The sequence below is a fragment of the Protopterus annectens genome, chromosome 13.part0 (genome assembly GCF_019279795.1).
Source record: "Protopterus annectens isolate FY-2018-M chromosome 13.part0, PAN1.0, whole genome shotgun sequence".
NCBI classification, from domain to species: domain Eukaryota; kingdom Metazoa; phylum Chordata; order Ceratodontiformes; family Protopteridae; genus Protopterus; species Protopterus annectens.
In genome coordinates, this window is record NC_056747.1 from 1,356,134,338 (window position 1) to 1,356,157,065 (window position 22,728).

The 22,728-nt window shown below is 40.4% G+C and overlaps 1 protein-coding gene across 1 annotated transcript in view; it reads right to left on the bottom strand.

The window, feature by feature from the left end:
* ADCY10 (adenylate cyclase 10) overlaps positions 1–22,728 on the bottom strand; it is a 376,739-nt gene that overhangs the window by 66,335 nt on the left and 287,676 nt on the right. The window contains exons 20-22 of the mRNA XM_044054989.1: positions 17,194–17,508; positions 8,903–8,986; positions 5,487–5,538 (exon numbers count right to left, since the gene is read on the bottom strand). Of these exons, the coding sequence (XP_043910924.1) occupies positions 5,487–5,538; positions 8,903–8,986; positions 17,194–17,508 (451 nt within the window). The remainder of the gene's footprint in view (positions 1–5,486; positions 5,539–8,902; positions 8,987–17,193; positions 17,509–22,728) is intronic.

A 22,728-nucleotide genomic window follows, 5' to 3' on the forward strand; every position in this document is an offset into this window, starting at 1 on the left:
CTCAAGAGAAAAAGTAAAATGTATTTGTTGTGTTTTCTCTGAGCTGATGTGGCCATGATAGTAGTACATATGGAGATCAGGGTTATGGAAGAATAACTAATCTGCCAAAAAGATGCACTGTCAGGTTATACTTCCTCAAGCATATCACTGCATCCCATTTGGCAGAGTTTGACTAGAGGCTTTGCACCTGCTAGAGCTGGCTGAAATGAAGAGCAATGACAAAGTATTGATTACTCATCTTTCCAGGGAAGACAGCGCAGGCCAGGGGCACTTCTGTATTCCCCAAATCAACATCATCTTTGCATTGCTATGTAATTCACTTTCTTCTTATTAATTAAAACTGAACTCAAACAAAAACTCACCAACTTCCACACCTGGATCTCCAGCCACAGCTTACTAATGAATCCAATGAAAACAGAAACATTGTTCTTTGATCCCACCAACAAATGGTCTAAACTGACCCATCAGGAGGCACCACAGGTAACATTCCATACTTCAAATACCTACACCTGGAGATGACTCCAACCCTATCTTCCAACATCACATAATGTCTACCAGGTCTAAAGTAAACAAACTACTATTATGGACAGGGAATCTGATGCAGTCTGTCCTTCTATACAAAAAAAGCAGTAGAGAAAGGAATTTCTCCTTACCCAGCTTAAACACAGAGTTAACTTTACTGTAGCAACCTCCCCAAATAGCCCCCATTACAAATTAAATCAAATCAAATTTGTCACTTTATTAACTTAGGCCCTAGAGCTAGTCACTACTTGTCAGTCTTGCTTCATTTTTTTGCAGATGTGACCTGCTGGGTAACCAAACTTTGCATACAGCATCACAAGAGGATCACTGAATTCATATTTCACATTTTTTTTCTTTTTGAAGCTGGTGAGTTATCTGATTGAAAACGGGAGTAGATCTCCTCAGTGATACAGCTACACAGTTAGAAGCAGACCGAATCCTATGGACTTTGTTATTTTTGAAGCCTACTATGATAGCATATCTCATCATTTCTGGTTGTACCGTAGATGGAGAACAATTTAGTAAATTCAATTATTCCAAAAGCTAAGGCAAGGTGGTTCTATAGATAGAAGAACCTAAAGCAGGGTGGAGCTGCAGTGATGTATTGATTTAAAAATGTTTTACCTCAGAGCAAGACAGATTTTGGGGAAGCAGTCATTTCCTTCTGTGGAAATGGAAAGGACCATTTTGTCTAATTAATGTTCCATAGAAATGGGGAGTCCTGGACTGTTTCTCTAGAAATGATGAGTACTAGTGTCTTGGGAAACTTCTGAATATAAGTCTGTCTCTTAAATCATTGTTGATTCTGCTATATTCTGCTACTTATGGGCCTGAAAAGAGAAGGGCATTTGCTGTATTGTTGAAACCTGCCCATTATTTGTACATGTTGTGCTTATAGCTGCAGTCCATTATTGACGATTATAGTTCTTCTGTTTCATGAATGAAAACCCTCCCATACCCTTCTGTCTATATGAACCAGATCGGTGGAGTAAAGACTGTCTATACTGAAAGGTCGAAGCTTAAATGAATTGCTCCACAGCCTGAAAATTGTTTATGTGGGAATGCCTTCTCACTGTAAAAGTAGTTTTCTGAAGAAAAATGTTTTCTCCCCTGGAAAACTACTAGGAGAAGAACTGAAAATGGTGCTCACCTGTCTTTATTTTCTAGAATGTTCCTTATAGATTGCATCTGTAGAGGCATAAGCATGAGACAGTCACTGGCTCATACAGGAAGATTATGGCTGGAGAAAATGAACTGGACCCACATGTATGCAGGTGAGCACAAGTCGGTATCTAAGGATCTGCTGCCCAATTAACTTTCACTGAAGGGTGATCTAAGATGCATTCCACAGTCCACTTGCAGACAAGTTTATCTTTATTTACAGTTTCTAAAATCTACATGAAATTTGCTAAGAGATGCCTCCTCCAAAAGTAAAGTATTATGACTGATAGATGTGTACTGTTCTTACTGCATTATTTAACATCTGGGAAATTACCTTGACTCTCCAACACTTGTTTTGGTTTAATATATCATTTGGAGACTGGCATTTTTCAGGCCAACATGGCTAGGCACACTTAATGGGCTGCGAATGGTGTTATTTCTGACTTGGCATCACAAAGTTACTTTCATCATTGAATATGTATGTTTTCATTTCTAGTTACACATATATTAATAATACTAACAGTAAACATTTCCACAAGAATCAATCATTCTTTTACTTAATATCTGTGGACAGAACTTTGCAAGATAGCTAGTTTAAAATAATTATTTATGCATTTATTTATTGCATCTTGTTGACTAGGAAAGTCCGACTGGGCACAAAATCTTCTTTTCATTGGATACATAGGGACAAATTTTATTTTATTTATTTTATTTTATTTTACATTTGTCTAACTGGATATATGTCCATTTTCAGTAGAGGCCCGGGGAGAAAAGCTCCGAGGTAATGAAATTAATAGAATAACAGCTAAGGAAACATGAGACAAACAAATAAATCCTATTTACAGTACCTATTACAGGTTATCACAGTAAAATTTACAGTTTAGAATATAGGCATAACATAGGATGCTCGTACAATCAAGACATTTCTAGGAATAGATAGTATAATAGTTAATAGGAAGGAGCTGCAGTTAATGAGTAGACAGGGTAGGAAGAGTAAAGTATTAAGAGACTCATAGACTAGTCAGGTTTAGAACAGGGGCATAACCAGTGTGTTTTGAGGAATACTTTCAATTTGTTTTTGAAACAGGATAGTGAGGGAAGTGTGGAGAGTTCATTTGGGAGGAGATGCCAGGCTTTTCCCACAATATTAGAAAAAAGGGAGTCTCCAGCCTTGTTGTTTGGTTTAGTGCTATGTACTAGAAGTTTCTGAGAAGACCTTAAGGATTCCTGGCTTTTATACGGAGTGGTGAGTGTGGAAAGAATAAGAGTTGTGGAAGGTTTGTAAACAGTGCTGTGGGCTATAGTTAGTTGATGGAATTTAATCAGATTTTGTAATTAAAGCCATCCCAGCTGCTTTAAATTAATGCAATGGTGGGTTCTAAAAGGGTTGTCTGTTGCAAATCTGGCAATGTTATTGTAGGACATTTCCAATTTGCTAAGATTATTTTTAGATAGGTTAGTAAAAATAGGTGAGGCATAAAGAAGAGAAGATATTAGATGAGGGTGTGCTATTGTGGTTCTAGCTGAAGGTAGGAGGAAGGATTTTATCCTGTAGAGAGAGCCTAGCTTTTTGTTGACAGTTTTTATATTGTTGTTAATATGGATATCAAAGTTCACATTGTTGTCAATGGTGACACCTAATAGTTTGGTGGTTGGTTCTGGGGATATAATAGTTTTATTGGTGGAGTTAACTGAGAAATCCAGAGGATGGGACTTCTTAGTAGGAGAAAAAAGGAGGAGTTTAGTCTTTTTGGGGTTTAGGAGAAGGTATCTATGTGTGAACCATTGCTCAACTGTGTTAAATACTTGTTGGGTAAGAGAGAGAAGTTCGGAAGAGGAGGGGGCTGCTCCAAATGCTACAAATTATACATATTAAAGATTTATATGTAGTGTAGAAAAAATAGCATTTTACAAGTGTATAGAGACACTTGTAAAAGTTTATACATTGCGTAGAAAAGTCATCCAATAGTATTTTGATAAGTCTGCAGAGTAATGGAGTCATTGCAGATAGTGCAATAAGGCATGATTGCAGATTGTTTTGAGCAAAGGAAGGTGAGCAGAATTCAATATGCAGACATAAAATTCAGTGGACAAAGTAGGATTGTATAGTTCAGTAAGCAGTTTCATAATATGACATAACATAGACAAAGTTGCATAAAAGCATCCTTTTATGGTTTATTTAGTTTTTTGCTAGATAGCAGCTGGTGGAGTGGTTGAAGGAGGACTAGAAAATGTGATCGAAAGTGTTTAGGAAGAGTAGGAAATGGAGGGAGAAGAATATTCTAGATGTGAATGGAAGTGCGGCTGTAGTAGTAGTTTTGGCAAGTGGGTGAGAGTAGAGCGAACAGGGGTTGTGAGGAAGGGATGAGAGGGAGGTAGTTGAACGGTAGGAAGAAAGGTGCAATTACAATTTAGTCTGATTGTACTTATCCAGAGTTAGTGCAGGGGTAGAGCCTGCGATTCTGCAGGTATGACTTTAGCTTCTGTTTAAAATATTTGAGATGTTGTTCTGTTTTAGAGACGGAGCTATGGTGCTGCCTACTTTGGTGACACAGTTTGAGATTACACCGTCACCAGCTGGATTGTTGGATTATTGATGTGGAGGAGCAGCATTCAGGTTGAGCGAGGGGTTCATTTAGTTTGCATGGTTAGATTACAGTTGACAGAGCTGGGTAGTTCGTAGATTTATAGATGAGATTATGAGTAGTCACAAGTTGGAAGTAAGATAAGAAATCTGGTCGTTTGAGTCAGTTTACTTCTTTGATTGCTAGGCAGTGGGTCAGGTTTTTGTGGGTGATTTACTGCGAACTTTGCTACTTTGTGATAGCACAGTTCAAGTTTTGAGAGTAGAGAGACTTGTAAATTGGTGAAAGTAGGGGCCGAGTACAAAAGTGCTGGGAGTAGCAGGGCAGAGGCCAGATGTTTTCTGGTTTGGTCAGTGAGGATATTTTTTGATCCTATGAAGGTGAGTTTTCCTTACTGTATCTTGGCTGTGGCAGTCAAATGTTACATTAATGTCAATGTAAATGCCGAATACTTTAGCATTTAGGATGATTTAAATTTTAGTGTTATTCACTGAGACAATATCAAAGGTGGGTTTCTGGGCTGAGACGTATCTTGGGGTAACGAGAATAAGTTTGCTTTTTGAGGGTTTAAGAAAAAGTGAGATGATTAGCTAGGCTTCAGGATTTTTGAGTGATTTGTTGCAGGTTGTTAAGGTTTTAAGCTCTACATATGAGACTGGTGTCATTGGTGTACTGAATTATTGAATTATTGGGGCTGATTTGGCAGCATATGGGGGTTATTAATGAAGATATTGAAAAGAATGGGACCACAAATGGAGCCTTGAGGGACATCTGTAGAGTCTGACAGTAGGGCAGGAAATGCAGGAAACCTTTGTGTCATTTTACAGCATCTGATCTGTTGGCAAGATAGCTGTTAAACCATGTAATACACGTTTCATCAAGTCCTAGAGCTGAGAGGTTCTGTAGGAGGATGGGGTGTGACAAAGTCCTTGGAAAGGTCTAGAAAGACGGCAGATACTAGCCTTCCTAAATTCTTATGGGTATTTATAGTATTAGTGAAATGTAGGTAGGCTATTGATGGGGACAGAATCCGTGTTGGGAGGGAGGGAGGAAGTTATTGTTGGCTAGGTGTTGGCAAAGCTGGGACTGAATGCATTTTTCAAGAATTTTAGCTAAGGGAACAGGATAGCAATAGGACAGTAGTCAGTAAGTTCAGTATTACTTTCTCCTTTATGGAGGAAATAAATTAAAGACTGCTATACTGTATCTTTTCTTTACCTGATCTGTGAAGTAGGGCTTACTTGATTTCTTGATTTCTGTTTGACTATACCTGAAAGAAAGGACAACTTTAATATAACTCAAATTGCATTTTGTTTGTTTTTATTTGTAGCAAAACAGGTACATATTTACAAAAAACACCATTTCTCTACCCCACTTTCTTTCTTACTCCATATACGTACGCCACTGCCACACACACACACACACATATATATATATATATATATATATATATATATATATATATACCAACTGCAAATCAACCACTCTGTCCTCTATCTACCCTCCTTCTGCCCCAGCATCTCCACTATCATATCCAAATATTCCCCTGCTAGTACGCTACACAGCTCAAATCAAGAATTATTAGACATCTACAAACCCAAAACCAAAATAGGCTGCGTTGTCTATAACTATAACCCATCTACATCCTGGAACCAACTCCCCTTGGAAATAAAATCCCTCCAGTATAGCAAAAGTTTCAAATTAGCCACAAGGAAATACCTAAAAACAAAGTGGTCTTGCCACTGTAGCCAACCACCCTGAAACCACCATCCTTTCACCTATTTCACCACCTCACTCTTAATCTATCTCTAACACTATTCCCCTGCCTCTTCTACCTCTTCCCTTCCTCTATCTCCAACCACACTTAATTCTTACAGTCTCAAAACAAGCTACCTGTCTAGTCTGTCTCCTATACTCTGCCTCCCCTACATCTCCTACTAGCCATTCTTACTTTCCTTTCTTGTTTCCAAACTCCTACACAACTAGATCCTACCCACTTTAAATAAGCATCTGCCTAACTATTAACTCATTTTGCTCTAAGCAGCTTAAATAATATTGTAACTAGTCACATTTCCTTCTGCTAATTGTTTAAAACCTTGTTTGTAACAACTCATATACTTGTCTGCCAGTTGTTAATACTCTGTATAATTGAATTGCCCGAGGAGATTTTTTCCTCTCCAGGTCTCTGCTGGTAAGATCCTATAGCTGACTGTTACTACTATGTTACTAAAATTTAATAAATTGTTTTCTAGTCCTGAGCAGCTTTTCTCCCCGGGTCTCTGCTGAAAATGAGCCAAAAGCTCAGCCAGACTAACCCAGTTAACACATGTAAAATAAATAAAATAATAAAATATATATATATATATATATATATATATATATATATGCATATATATATATATATATATATATATATATATATATATATATATATATATATATATATATATATATATTGCTATTTATTTTTATCTAATGCAGATATGATACCCAAGTATGACTCCTTAAAGCTGTTACATAAATGCTGACATTTCAAATGCACATCTTTCAACCATCTAATCAAAATAGCCAACAGTAAAGCTGATTATTATCCAAAATTCAGAATTTCATTTTAAAATCTTAGTTTGGCCAATAAAAAGCAGTAAATACTGAATGTCTTTTGAGAGTTGTAAAGTATCTGCAAACCAGTCTTAATCACTTTTCAACCTTTAACATTACTGGTATACTTTATCAGTATCAATGTAGCTTCAACAGACTGAAACTTGAAAAGTTGGCAAAATGTTGACTGCTATCCAGTGCCTATTAGTAAAAACAAAGTCTTCAAGAAGTGGTTACTTCTTAGCACAACATCCAGAATACCATAAAAAAAAAAAACCCACAATAAAACCTCATTTAATGTTAAGAACTGACGTCACTTAAGGCATGTTCAGCCTCCTAGCCTTGTTAATGCTAGGTATATTTAAACCCATTTCTCCTAAACATTGGTTAGACATTGTACATGGACTTGTTGACATGTAGAGTTAAATCCACCCTCCTGATAATGATGCCTTACTGATCACTGAGGCTTTGTGCAGATAACAAACACCTGGAATAAACTGCGATAATACCACCCCTGGGATTCAATAACGCCTACACTAAGTGTACTCTGCTCTGAGTGAACAGACAACACGGACATAACTCGCACCTTCTTCCTCCTAATTTTAGTTTTCCTACTGAAATTCTTGCAGCTTTAAATCTTGACAGATTCATAAAGGCTAATACAAAGTGTAGACTACATGTACACTTAGTGTCATCTTTCTGAGTGACTAGAAAGCACAAAAAATGTGATAAGAATTTTAGTGAATACATATCGTGTACAATTAGTATACATATAGTGTAAGGTTTATTGAATCTGGCCCGACATCTTTTGGCCTCTCAAGTTAAAAGCAAATTTCTGTATGTAACCCTGTCAACAGATGAAAAAAAATCCTTTTCTACCATAATATGATCTTACTTTTTATGGTTTGTAGGGCAGTATCCCCTTCCAATTAAGCTCATAAAGAGAGCATTTCACTGATCAACAATGGTAATTAAACTGGAGTATTTATATGCAGTTAGGCACAAGGGGTATGACAGGGTTGACCGCCTTAGCCCACACTTCTCATAAACCTGACAGTGCCTCCTGCACCAGCAGCAGAAGGAAAGTGCATCAGTGGAAGTTTGACGTTTTTTTGTCATGATTTGATGACAGAGCTCTGTGAGCATCTCACAGTGGTAGCCTGGATTTGGGCAACTCTGATTCAGTCTTCAGTAACCTCTGGATATAAAATTAGCACAGATACATTAGTTCTGTAACCTAATGAGAGATTCCAACACTGAGATATTCTTTCATTTGGGAGCCTAAAGGGATTAGCTGCCAAACAATGCATTCAGCTAATCAGCTGGAACAAGTGAAAATGCTGAACGTTATTATAATTCGAGAAATTATTAAAGGGTAGCCAACTATATGCATTGACATTTAACTTACTAATTATCAAATCTGTTGACTGGTGAAAAAATACTTATTTACCTGAAGATATTCATTTTTCAAGGAGCTTCATTTCACTTACCAGCTACAACAAGCACAGGCTGAAACAAAACAATTTTGACCTTTTTCAGAACTATTGAAACAGAAGGTGGCAGCCAAGAGTGTTTTTTTTTTTTTTTGGTAATCGATTAAGTATGTGTATATGTGTGTGTGTGTGTGTGTGTGTGTGTGGGGGGGGGGGGGGATGGCATTTCCATGATTTAACACAAGGAGCAAGACATGCACTCTTCACTTCGTATAATCCTTCTTTGCTTACGTGCATCTTACCTAGGAAGGAGTTGCATGCAGACCTTCCAGTACTGTGTTTCCAGCAAGAACTTGTACTTTGTCTCTTCTGTTAGATAACTACAAAGACTGAGAGACAATTACTCTAAAAAACTGCAGTATTACTAATGCAAGACCAAATGAATTGCTACCCAGTTATCACGGCATGGGTAATTACATATCATTTATCTCAAATTCAACTTCTGGTGTACTGCAGAAAAAGATTTGACTCCTACAGGGTGTAGATTCCCTCTCACAACAAACTTACAGTTGCAGTTCTAGGAATGTGAACTAGTACTCATACCTGATAATGGGAATGGAAACTTCCGACACGTTTTGGTAGTAGCTTTTTGGGTGGAAACATTCTCTTCCATCACTTCACAATGATCTGCAATAAAAAGAGTAATAATTTTCAGAGTTTTACAAACATACAGAAATTATAACGTGGACTATCGACTAACATGACAGTTGTAGGGTGAATCACTACAATGACGAAATGTGAAAGGGGAACCCACAGTATTCACTAGACAGACTGCGTGAATACAAAGGAAAGCACACTTCTAACAGTTTACTTTTAATCTGAAAGGACCCTCACTTTCAGTACTCTTTTCTGGTGAGAGATAGTCAAAGCTATAAGTACTTTATGCATTTTTTGTCAAATATCTTTCAGTTCAGTTAAGGTAAAATGCAATAAGAACTGATATAGGCACAAGCTTTCACAAGTGAAAGGTGTGAAACACTTGTTTTCTGTGAGATCCTCATTCAAGTCTACTTTAAAAAATATTAAGACATGCTATATTCAGGGCTGGCAGGTAGATTAGCAATACTGCTTCTCAGTGCAAGGTTCTCCAGTTTGGTTACCAGCAGGGTGCCTTCTGCTGTAAGTATATAAACCTCCTATACTTCACTGTGGGGAGAGTTCCCTGATTATTGGCCAAAAGTGAGATCTTCTGACATACTGATGAAATGTGCAAAATGTCTGTAGCAGGATATGCTAATTAGGGACAAGGAGGATGGGACAGATTTTGTTGTGGAGAACAATATTTTTCCCCTTGAAAAGTGCTGTCTGTGTGTGATTTGTGCCTACTTCCTAGGTATAGCTTTTTGGAAGCAGGACATTCCCTGGATAATTTTGTTGTGGATAACTGAAATGTTTATTTTATCTTATATATCTTTGTCTTGTCCAGTTCAATCACCATTCTGGCTTTCTTTTGTCAGTGATTGCATTGATTTAGTGGGACACTTACAACAGCTGCCTTAACATCCCTACAACAGGCTTGAGATCATGCACAAGGCATCTAGGCAGCATACTTGATATCAGGAGTACTCCTGATCCAATCAATACTCGATGTCAGGAGTACTCCTGATCCAATCAATACTCTTGATGTCAAGAGTACTCCTGATCCAATCAATACTCTTGATGTCAGGAGTACTCCTGATCCAATCAGTACTCTTGATGTCAGGAGTACTCCTGATCCAGTCAGTACTCTTGATGTCAGGAGTACTCCTGATCCAATCAATACCCTTGATGTCAGGAGTACTCCTGATCCAATCAGTACTCTTGATGTCAGGAGTACTCCTGATCCAATCAGTACCCTTGATGTCAGCAGTACTCCTGATCCAATCAGTACTCTTGATGTCAGGAGTACTCCTGATCCAATCTTTACTCTTGATGTCAGGAGTACTCCTGATCCAATCAGTACTCTTGATGTCAGGAGTACTCCTGATCCAATCAATACTCTTGATGTCAGGAGAACTCCTGATCCAATCAGTACTCTTGATGTCAGGAGTACTCCTGATCCAATCAGTACTCTTGATGTCAGGAGTACTCCTGATCCAATCAATACTCTTGATGTCAAGAGTACTCCTGATCCAATCAATACTCTTGATATCAGGAGTACTCCTGATCCAATCAATACTCCTGATGCTGCTCTCCATATAAATTCATCTGCGGTATCACTGGTACCTTTGGATATATGACCTCCTAACTTGTCTGCTATTAAATATAGTCTGCTTTTTTAAGGATCCATCTATGAGATGTTTTTCATTTTCTGCATTTGCCCAAATGCACCATTCTGGCTTGATACTGTGGATATGGTATTTGAATGTTTTTCCTCCTGGGGTGCAAGGAGTGAATACATTCCTGCCAGGAGTAGTTGTCATTCAATATGAGAGTGCTTGTTATCTCCGCTGCTCTACTGCAGCACGATGTACTAGGTGCTGGTGTATTTGCTCATTCCATGTGTATCAATGTGTTAGTGCCTGACTGCATTTTGTTCCTGCGCTATCAAAGACTGCAGTGTACCAGAGACAGAGCAAGACCTTTTTTATTGTGTGTTCCTGATTGCTTTTTCAAGGTGCAGTGACATCAGGGAAATAATAAATGGAGGTGTCAAGGTGCAGTGACATCACAAAGATAGTAAAGGAAGGTGTCAAGGTGCAGTGACATCAGGGAGATAGTAAAGGGAGGTGTCAAGGTGCAGTGACATCAAGGAGATAGTAAAGGGAGGTGTCAAGGTGCAGTGACATCAGGAAGATAGTAAAGGGAGGTGTCAAGGTGCAGTGACATCAGGGAGATAGTAAAGGGAGGTGTCAAGGTGCAGTGACATCAGGGAGATAGTAAAGGGAGGTGTCAAGGTGCAGTGACATCACAAAGATAGTAAAGGGAGGTGTCAAGGTGCAGTGACATCAGGGAGATAGTAAAGGGAGGTGTCAAGGTGCAGTGACATCAGGGAGATAGTAAAGGGAGGTGTCAAGGCGCAGTGACATCACAAAGATAGTAAAGGGAGGTGTCAAGGTGCAGTGACATCAGGGAGATGGTAAAGGGAGGTGTCAAGGTGCAGTGACATCAGGAAGATAGTAAAGGGAGGTGTCAAGGTGCAGTGACTTCAGGAAGATAGCAAAGGGAGGTGTCAAGGTGCAGTGACATCAGGGAGATAGTAAAGGGAGGTGTCAAGGTGCAGTGACATCAGGGAGATAGTAAAGGGAGGTGTCAAGGTGCAGTTACATCAGTAAGATAGTAAAGGGAGGTGTCAAGGTGCAGTGACATCAGGAAGATAGTAAAGAGAGGTGTCAAGGTGCAGTGACTTCAGGAAGATAGTAAAGGGAGGTGTCAAGGAGCAGTGACATCAGGGAGATAGTAAAGGGAGGTGTCAAGGTGCAGTGACATCAGGGAGATTGTAAAGGGAGGTGTCAAGGTGCAGTGACATCACAAAGATAGTAAAGGGAGGTGTCAAGGTGCAGTGACATCAGGGAGATAGTAAAGGGAGGTGTCAAGGTGCAGTGACATCAGGAAGATAGTAAAGGGAGGTGTCAAGGTGCAGTGATATCAGGGAGATAGCAAAGGGAGGTGTCAAGGTGCAGTGACATCACAAAGTTAGAAAAGGGAGGTGTCAAGGTGCAGTGACATCAGGAAGATAGTAAAGGGAGGTGTCAAGGTGCAGTGACATCAGGGAGATAGTAAAGGGAGGTGTCAAGGTGCAGTGACATCAGGGAGATAGTAAAAGGAGGTGTCAAGGTGCAGTGACATCAGGGAGATAGTAAAAGGAGGTGTCAAGGTGCAGAGACATCAGGGAGATAGTAAAGGGAGGTGTCAAGGTGCAGTGACATCACAAAGATAGTAAAGGGAGGTGTCAATGTACAGTGACATCACAAAGATAGTAAAGGGAGGTGTTAAGGTGCAGTGACATCAGGGAGATAGTAAAGGGAGGTGTCAAGGTGCAGTGACATCAGGAAGATAGTAAAGGGAGGTGTCAAGGTGCAGTGATATCAGGGAGATAGTAAAGGGAGGTGTCAAGGTGCAGTGACATCAGGGAGATAGTAAAGGGAGGTGTCAAGGTGCAGTGACATCACAAAGATAGTAAAGGGAGGTGTCAAGGTGCAGTGACATCAGGGAGATGGTAACGAGAGGTGTCAAGGTGCAGTGACATCAGGAAGATAGTAAAGGGAGGTGTCAAGGTGCAGTGACTTCAGGACGACAGTAAAGGGAGGTGTCAAGGTGCAGTGACATCAGGGAGATAGTAAAGGGAGGTGTCAAGGTGCAGTGACATCAGGGAGATAGTAAAGGGAGGTGTCAAGGTGCAGTTACATCAGGAATATAGTAAAGGGAGGTGTCAAGGTGCAGTGACATCAGGGAGATAGTAAAGGGAGGTGTCAAGGTGCAGTGACATCAGGGAGATAGTAAAGGGAGGTGTCAAGGTGCAGTGACATCAGGGAGATAGTAAAGGGAGGTGTCAAGGTGCAGTGACATCAGGAAGATAGTAAAGGGAGGTGTCAAGGGGCAGTGACATCAGGAAGATAGTAAAGGGAGGTGTCAAGGTGCAGTGACATCAGGAAGATAGTAAAGTGAGGTGTCAAGGTGCAGTGACTTCAGGAAGATAGTAAAGGGAGGTGTCAAGGTGCAGTGACATCAGGGAGATAGTAAAGGGAGGTGTCAAGGTGTAGTGATATCAGGGAGATAGTAAAGGGAGGTGTCAAGGTGCAGTGACATCAAGAAGATAGTAAAGGGAGGTGTCAAGGTGCAGTGACATCAGGAAGCTAGTAAAGGGAGGTGTCAAGGTGTAGTGACATCTGGAAGATAGTAAAGGGAGGTGTGAAGGTGCAGTGACATCAGGGAGATAGTAAAGGGAGGTGTCAAGGTGCAGTGACATCCAGAAGATAGTAAAGGGAGGTGTCAAGGTGCAGTGACATCACAAAGATAGGAAAAGGAGGTGTCAAGGTGCAGTGACATCAGGGAGATAGTTAAGGGAGGTGTCAAGGTGCAGTGACATCAGGAAGATAGTAAAGGGAGGTGTCAAGGTGCAGTGATATCAGGGAGATAGTAAAGGGAGGTGTCAAGGAGCAATGACATCACAAAGATAGTAAAGGGAGGTGTCAAGGTGCAGTGACATCAGGGAGATGGTAACGGGAGGTGTCAAGGTGCAGTGACATCAGGAAGATAGTAAAGGGAGGTGTCAAGGTGCAGTGACTTCAGGACGACAGTAAAGGGAGGTGTCAAGGTGCAGTGACATCAGGGAAATAGTAAAGGGAGGTGTCAAGGTGCAGTGACATCAGGGAGATAGTAAAGGGAGGTGTCAAGGTGCAGTGACATCAGGGAGATAGTAAAGGGAGGTGTCAAGGTGCAGTGACATCAGGAAGATAGTAAAGGGAGGTGTCAAGGTGCAGTGACATCAGGAAGATAGTAAAGGGAGGTGTCAAGGTGCAGTGATATCAGGGAGGTAGTAAAGGGAGGTGTCAAGGTGCAGTGACATCAGGGAGATAGTAAAGGGAGGTGTCAAGGTGCAGTGACATCAAGAAGATAGTAAAGGGAGGTGTGAAGGTGCAGTGACATCAGGAAGCTAGTAAAGGGAGGTGTCAAGGTGTAGTGACATCTGGAAGATAGTAAAGGGAGGTGTGAAGGTGCAGTGACATCAGGGAGATAGTAAAGGGAGGTGTCAAGGTGCAGTGACATCCGGAAGATAGTAAAGGGAGGTGTCAAGCTGCAGTGACATCGCAAAGATAGGAAAGGGAGGTGTCAAGGTGCAGTGATATCAGGGAGATAGTTAAGGGAGGTGTCAAGGTGCAGTGACATCAGGAAGATAGTAAAGGGAGGTGTCAAGGTGCAGTGATATCAGGGAGATAGTAAAGGGAGGTGTCAAGGTGCAATGACATCACAAAGATAGTAAAGGGAGGTGTCAAGGTGCAGTGACATAAGGAAGATAGTAAAGGGAGGTGTCAAGGTGCAGTGACATCAGGGAGATAGTAAAGGGAGGTGTCAAGGTGCAGTGACATCAGGGAGATAGTAAAGGGAGGTGTCAAGGTGCAGTGACATCAGGGAGATAGTAAAAGGAGGTGTCAAGATGCAGTGACATCAGGGAGGTAGTAAAGGGAGGTGTCAAGGTGCAGTGACATCACAAAGATAGTAAAGAGAGGTGTCAAGGTGCAGTGACATCAGGGAGATACTAAAGGGAGGTGTCAGGGTGCAGTGACATCAGGGAGATAGTAAAGGGAGGTGTCAAGGTGCAGTGACATCACAAAGATAGTAAAGGGAGGTGTCAAGGTGCAGTGACATCAGGGAGATAGTAAAGGGAGGTGTCAAGGTGCAGTGACATCAGGGAATTAGTAAAGGGAGGTGTCAAGGTGCAGTTACATCAGGAAGATAGTAAAGGGAGGTGTCAAGGTGCAGTGACATCAGGGAGATAGTAAAGGGAGGTGTCATGGTGCAGTGACATCAGGGAGATAGTAAAGGGAGGTGTCAAGATGCAGTGACATCAGGGAGATAGTAAAGGGAGGTGTCAAGGTGAGGTGCAGTGACATCAGGGAGATAGTAAAGGGAGGTGTCAAGGTGCAATTACATCAGGAAGATAGTAAAGGGAGGTGTCAAGGTGCAGTGACATCAGGGAGATAGTAAAGGGAGGTGTCAAGGTGCAGTGACATCAGGGAGATAGTAAAGGGAGGTGTCAAGGTGCAGTGACATCAGGGAGATAGTAAAGGGTGGTGTCAAGGTGCAGTGACATCAGGAAGATAGTAAAGGGAGGTGTCAAGGTGCAGTGAAATCAGGAAGATAGTAAAGGGAGGTGTCAAGGTGCAGTGACATCAGGGAGATAGTAAAGGGAGGTGTCAAGGTGCAGTGACATCACAAAGATAGTAAAGGGAGGTGCTCTCCTGCAAAACCAGTTCCTAGCATGACCTTGCTAGCTACAATGAGGTAGGATCTCATTATTAGCTAATCTGCATTTTCCTGAATCATCATTCCCACAGTGATGTGCAAATCATGGTAGTAACCCAATGTTCATGTAGCTATTGGAATGCCTTCTCCAGTCACTTACTCACACATGTATACAAACATGACTACACACACACATGCACAGACACCACAGTCCCTGCACCAGTCCCTATCCTCCCTTGGTTCCTCTCACCCCATAATACTTTAGTCCCATTATGACACATATGTAATATACCTTGTGGTCTAGTGGATCCCCCCACCTCCAATCCCTGTTACAATGTCAGTGGCATTATGGCACTTTAAAGTGTCACCTCTGATGGTCTACTAGTTCCCCCCACTCCATCACCATTATAAAGTCTGTGCTGTTACAGCACTTTATCCCTGCTGTCCAGTCCTTTCCCCCACCTTGATCCCTGTATCATTATGGAACTTTAGAATATATTATGTCTAGTGGTTTCTCCCATTTCTGTTATACTGTTCTGTGTCTTAGGACACTTTGTGGAGTATTCCCTGGTGCATAGTGTACCCCCCTGCCCTGATCATTGTAGTAACGATGCTGTTAAGGCACTTCAGACATTCAACACTGTCTGGTGGTTACACTCCCCCCCCTCAATTCCCGAGTAACATTTGTGCTATCATAGCATTAAAGGCATTCTGTAGAGTTCAGGGGTTTCCCTAACCCTGATCCTCATTGTGACACTTGTTACTGATGTATCTCTGGTGGTCTAGTGTAACCTTCACCCCCAATTTCCATTTTGCTCTTGGTCCCATAAATTCATTTCTGCTGTCTAGTGATTCCCCCCACCAATTTCATGTTTGGCTGTTGAATGTAGCCTTTTTGGCTGTGTTTGCTACTGTAATGTGGTGGGAATGGTTGTGCTGAGTTACACGGCCAAGCACTTCCTTGAATTGCTCAGATGTGTAGATGCCTTCCTGGAGGCAGCTCCAGAGAGGGAGTACATGGCTTATTAGCCTATGTCACTCCTTTGGAATGCCTCATTAGCATTCAATGTGGCCATGGGACCCCCCCTTTATAGTGCTACATGTCTTTGTGTTGGAGTACCATGCAGCAACATGTAAGGGACTTGCTGAATATCAAAAAGCCGCAGCGTGTACACAACCATGTACACAGCATGGCACCTTTATGAATTTAGCCATTGTTTTTTCCCCTCCATTTTCTTAAAATTCCTGTTATGCTCTTCCAAGACTGTATCTTAAATTCTGAAGGCACAATATCTAATAATAACTTTGACAACTGTCCTGTAAAAGAAGCCCTATCATTCTGTCATCTACTTTCTAAATTTTGCAAAGCTCAGGGGTTCCCCTTGGGGCTTCAGAGCTTTGTCTAGGTATTGGATTTAGTGTGTGAGTTTTGGAAAGGGAGGCCCTGCTCATGAACACTCAGGTGAATAAAGTTGCTCTTTGCCCTAGTTCAAATATTCTTTCCCCAAGTTCACCATCAATGAAACAGTGCAAGTGTGAAAAGCGATCCCAGTTGTCTTAGGCTACAATACAGGAAAATCCTTTCTCCATGAGATGTAGTGGCTTCAGAGTACAGAGGGGCAAAGCTGTGTGCATGGGGTTAAAGGAATTCTATGAACTCTTTGCTAAACCTTTCATTTCCATCTGCATCAGGGAATTCAGAAAAATGAATGAGATCAGGAGTCAAACTAGATCAACCAGAATGCACGTCTTTATTTTTAATAAAATAATACATAGGAGATTATATGACGTCCTTTCAGTACTTCTTCTCCTTCCTCCTCAGAAACTTGTACAACATCTCTCTTCTTTAATCAATATCAAAGAATTGGTATCTTTATGAAAGCCTGAGATATAACCTTTACTTTTACCTTTAGTTTCTAGGGAGCCTGAGATATAAACGTTACTTTTACCTTTAGTTTCTAGGGCATTTGCTGGCCCTGATTCTTCTTTGTGGTGTAAGTGATGCTCATCGTGTGTTTCAGAATCATTCCCATTTGAAACTCCAGCAGCCAACTTGTGGGCAAAGATAAAAGTTCCACCCCCACAAGCACTGCACCTGTGGGCATCATTCTGCAGAAATGTAATGCATTTCTTGTGAAGCTCCCTTCTTGGTTCAGCTAACCATAGCTCATAGGCTGTTTCTTGTACAAATGGCATGGAAAATGCCAACATTCGGCACTGCAGCTCAGTGTCACTTCTCCTCTGAATAATGTCATCATCTTTAGCTGCATTTAGACAGGAATACAAATATTAACTTGTGCAAACATTCACATAGCTGGCTTTACTACACTGAAGCACCTACGAATTACATTAGGCACAACAAAACTACATGAAGCTGTATAACCAAGACATGCATTCTAAAATAAATGTCAATAGTGTACATAACCGCATTAGACAAATGGTAAACACCAAACTTGGACTGAGTATTGAAAAAACATGGGATTTTCATAGAAACTGACATGTTAGGTCAGAGAACTTACTCACCACAACCTGCATCTATTGTCTTTTTTCATGTTTATTACTTGTGAGGTTACTGTAATACTAATTCATAACATCACCTGTGCAAGTGCATACAAAGTTGAATTTAGGCCACAGAAAATCTGTAAAATCAAAACTGTGTATTAAAAATCCTTGCAGGAGGAAGGCAGGAAGGTAACTTTACTGTTTACCACCTCACTTCCCCGAGGCTGACCTGGAGTGACATTAATGGAGAATGGGTCCAGACACCTGGTATGAGGCTGAACTCACAGCTTTCTGATTTTCTTAGCATCAGAGGTGAGTAATGTAACCTACTGAGCTGATAACAGGACTATTATACCATGACCCCCCCATTAATATTCCAAAACGTGTACGCTGATTGGCCAGCGTGCACGTTGTAAATCGACTTATACTAATGGAAAAAGGTCCGGTCGCCCAGACTTTTTCCATTAGTGTAAGTCTTTTTTAAAACACTGTCTCGCTATGTTAAAGGAGTTTAACATAGCGACACAGGTTTAAAAAAAGCAACGGAGATTCTCTGTTGCTTTTTTTAAAGCTGTCTTGCTATGTTAAACCCATTTAACATAGCGAAACAGTAAAAAGCAACGGAGATCTTGCTTTCTCCGTTGCTTTTGCCCACAGCTCTGATGTACTGCATAGGCATACGCAGTACATCAGAACTTCCGCAGAATACCAGACAGCTGCGGAAGGGCAGCAAGGAGGCATTATACAATGCCATTATTTAAGACAAGTAATTATTTTTTTTCTTAAATAATGTCATTGTATAATAGCAATAACCCACATCTGGGTGTGGGTAATGCTGGATTTACCCATGGTTGGCTTTGTTCGCCCTCGGGACCAAACCACGCCAACCGTGGGTAAATCCAGCATTACCCACACCCAGGCGTGGGTTATTTCTATAATATTGCATCCATATGAAGTGGTGACTAACAGCATGTCTCTGAAAGAGAAAACAATTTGGTCTTAAAGAAGAAACCTCTGGTTACAGGACAGCTGGCCAGAGTCACTAGTGTTGAAAAAATAAACTGTGATTCAAAAAAAAGAAGAAGAAGGCAAAAAAGTGAATTTTGAAATGCACTGTTATATTAGTAAAGCTTTCTTGGAATGGGACTTCATCTATGCACCACAACCCTGCTGTTTATATGTAGTACTTTCCAAGATTTCTGTACCTCGGACAGAGGAATGCACAGAAGTAGCACAACCTCAGAACCAGCATATATTCACCCACATTCAGACTTTTAGTTCCTTCTATTTAAAGGACTGCAGTTATGATCTTTGAAGAGTTTCAGCCAGTAATTAGTTTCTTTATTGTGGAACAAAATGTTTAGGACAAGGATAACCATATATGACTGAATTCAAGGAGATCTTCACACTCTGGAGTTCATCTAATTAGACTTTTTTTAATTTTTGACAATTTTATAAGTAATTTTCCTTTGATACAAAAAAATGCACGTTAGCATAGTTAACATATATAACATTAATGCTGAAATAATTCCTTGTTCTATATTCTTTACTGTTGCATGTTTCCACGGGTCTACTCTGATTCACTGAAAACTCATTTCACTGAATTTCAAAACTCACACCAAATAGCTGAAAGCTCAAATTACTGAAAACTCATTTCACTGAATCACATTTCACTAAATGTAAGTACTGTTGGGCAAATTTATTTATTTATTATTTATTTATTTTATATTTGTTGACCGTGTTTGTCCAATTGGCCTACAAATGCCCATTTTCAGCGGAGGCCCAAGGAGAAAAGCTCCAACAGAAAATAGAAATTTTACATATTAAATACATATAGAAATACATTCATCAGTACCACAGATTACTGCATTACAGTGCCACACATTACATTCATCAGTACCACAGATTACTGCATTACAGTGCCACACATTACATTCATCAGTACCACAGATTACTGCATTACAGTGCCACACATTACATTCATCAATACCACAGATTACTGCATTACAGTGCCACAAATTACATTCATCAGTACCACAGATTACTGCATTACAGTGCCACACGTTACATTCATCAGTACCACAGATTATTGCATTACAGTGCCACACATTACATTCATCAGTACCACAGATTACTGCATTACAGTGCCACACATTACATTCATCAGTACCACAGATTACTGCATTACAGTGCCACAAATTACATTCATCAGTACAACAGATTACTGCATTACAGTGCCACACGTTACATTCATCAGTACCACAGATTACTGCATTACAGTGCCACACATTACATTCATCAGTACCACAGATTACTGCATTACAGTGCCACAGATTACATTCATCAGTACCACAGATTACTGCATTACAGTGTCATACATTACATTCATCAGTACCACAGATTACTGCATTACAGTGTCATACATTACATTCATCAGTACCACAGATTATTGCATTACAGTGCCACACATTACATTCATCAGTACCACAGATTACTGCATTACAGTGCCACACATTACATTCATCAGTACCACACATTATTGCATTACAGTGTCATACATTAAACTGTGGCAAGTGAAATACATAGAAATACATTCATCAGAGGGATACATTCATAATTACATATTATATACATAATAGTGCAATAGTTACATAGCTGAAATATTTTACTAGTTATGTTTGTGCAGTAATGTACCAAGAGAAGATAAAGTTGTAAGTTTATTGTTAGCTTTCAGTGAAATAACATTCATAAATATAAAAGCTAAGTAGGTGGGGGGTTATACCCCCACACTCCCAATGTGGGGGGCTGTGCCCCCACCCCTCTAACTATATATACTAACTCCAGGATCGCACTACAGTGGGGAAAAGGGCATATATGTTTTATTTGCCCAACAGTACTTACATCCAGTGAAATGAGTTTTCAGAGATTTGAGCTTTAAGCAATTTTTTGAGGGTGAACTGAAATTCATTGAAATGAGTTTTCAGTGAATTAAAGTAGACCCGTTTCCACAACTGCAAACTATAGTTTTGCTTAAATGTTAAAATACAGTATAATTAAAATATTCCAGTCTGAACTGTCAAAAGGATAAGTGATTTAGAAACATGGATGGGCAGACAAAACAGTCCTCTAGTATGAACACAGTGGGATTATACTAAACACCAGCTTAAAATCCCAAAATTTTAAAATGAGTCCAGAGTGTGATAGCACTGGTTAGAGCGGGCACATAAGTGGGCAAGTGTTACTTAGCCAAATGTTTGCTTTTCTCTTTAGAACTGAAAATGTTAATATGCTGGGGGACAACCCATGAAGTGGTAGCTTTTTTGCATGCTTAGCTCAGAGGAAGCAGATATACAGGAGTATAGTTCTTCCTTCTTAAGATTTTGAGAACTAGATGGCTACAACACCACAATTCCATAACCCCTGCAGTTGAACATGTTAAATAAAAACAAAAATGAAAAAACAGAACAGAGCACTAATAGTGCATGCGTGAAAGACTATGCATTTCCCTTTTCTTTCTGATTCTTTGGAGTAAATGCACCTGGTTCTGGACCTTGTGTTGCAATTTCCAAAGATGTAACAACACACAGTGGTGTAAGCTGAACTTACCATAACAGTAGATGCTCTAATGATCACTGCTGCAGTAGACTTAGCTGTATGGGTTATACACTGCCAAGGATACAATAACTGTTTATCTTCCAAAGCTTCAGGGCACTTTCCACCTTTCCAGGCAGCTCGAGCTGACTAAAAGACAAATTTGAGCACAAAGCACCTCAAGAATTTTTCTGACAGCAGAGAGATGGAGGCTGACCCTAGAAGAACAGTGCCAGGAGCAATAAAAAACAAATGTCCACAACCTAGCATAAAAACACACCAGAAAAAAGGGGATGGTTGGAGGTAACAGCTTCTGCAGTAGTGATGATTCAAACATCTACTGTTATGGTAAGTTTTAGTTACACAACTGTATAATGTTCATCATATTCATCATAAGATTACTTAAGCTAACTACATTTGAAGCTGTAAGGAGAACAGTCCAGGAAGCCCTGGAGAATAATCCGAACAAAGCTTGATCTCAGCCTAGGGAAGGAATCAAGCCTGTAGTGCGTTGTAAAAGTATGTACAAAGGGCAGCGTTTAGAATACTTCTAGAATCCTTTCCAAAAGGCCATAGATTAAGCCAATAAACTCCTCCTTGGTAAGATCTGACCACAAAATGATCTCCTTTAGTATTAAAATTAACCTTCAAACCCATCAAACTCCAAACCTATTAAGAACTTTACCAAGGGCAATTACCTCAAACTAAGTGACAGCTCATGGGTTCATAGGAGGTTAGTAGGCTATTGACCCTAGGGCCTTTATAAGCCTAATCACATTATACCATTGCTCCTTTACTGACCAAGTTGTATGGTCTATATTTGCATCGCAAGTCTATGATCAGCACCAACTGCCCTTATCCAAGAGGGACATACATGACACCCCCAGGGTAAATTTATGGTCTCCCATCCAGTTGTCTAAATTATGCTTAAATAGGGTCATTGAGGAGCTCTGTTTACCTGAAATGGGAGTTTGTTCCAGAGAAGTGGCAATCTCCGTGAGACATATCTGTCTCTCTAGCATGTCCTGTTAATGTGGCAGGCTAGATTAATATCCCTAGAGTGAGTGAATCATGTCCCTTTTGACTTGCACACGTGCAGCATTTCCATTAGTGCACTCTGAGACAGCTCTATAGGCCAGGCAAAAGTCACCTCTCAGCAGCCTATAAGATACAGAGTACAGTGACAGGCACTTCAGTCTGTCCATGTAGGTCATATGTTGAAGGCTCTGAATTTTCTTGGTGAGAGACCTCTGAGGTCTCTCCAGCTTCTGCAAGTGTCTGGAGAGGTACATGCAGAAAGGAGCATTGTACTCTGTTAGTGGTCTAATTAGACATGAGTACAGGGGAGTTATAACATCCTTAGCTCTAGATGTGATGCCCTTACTTATGAT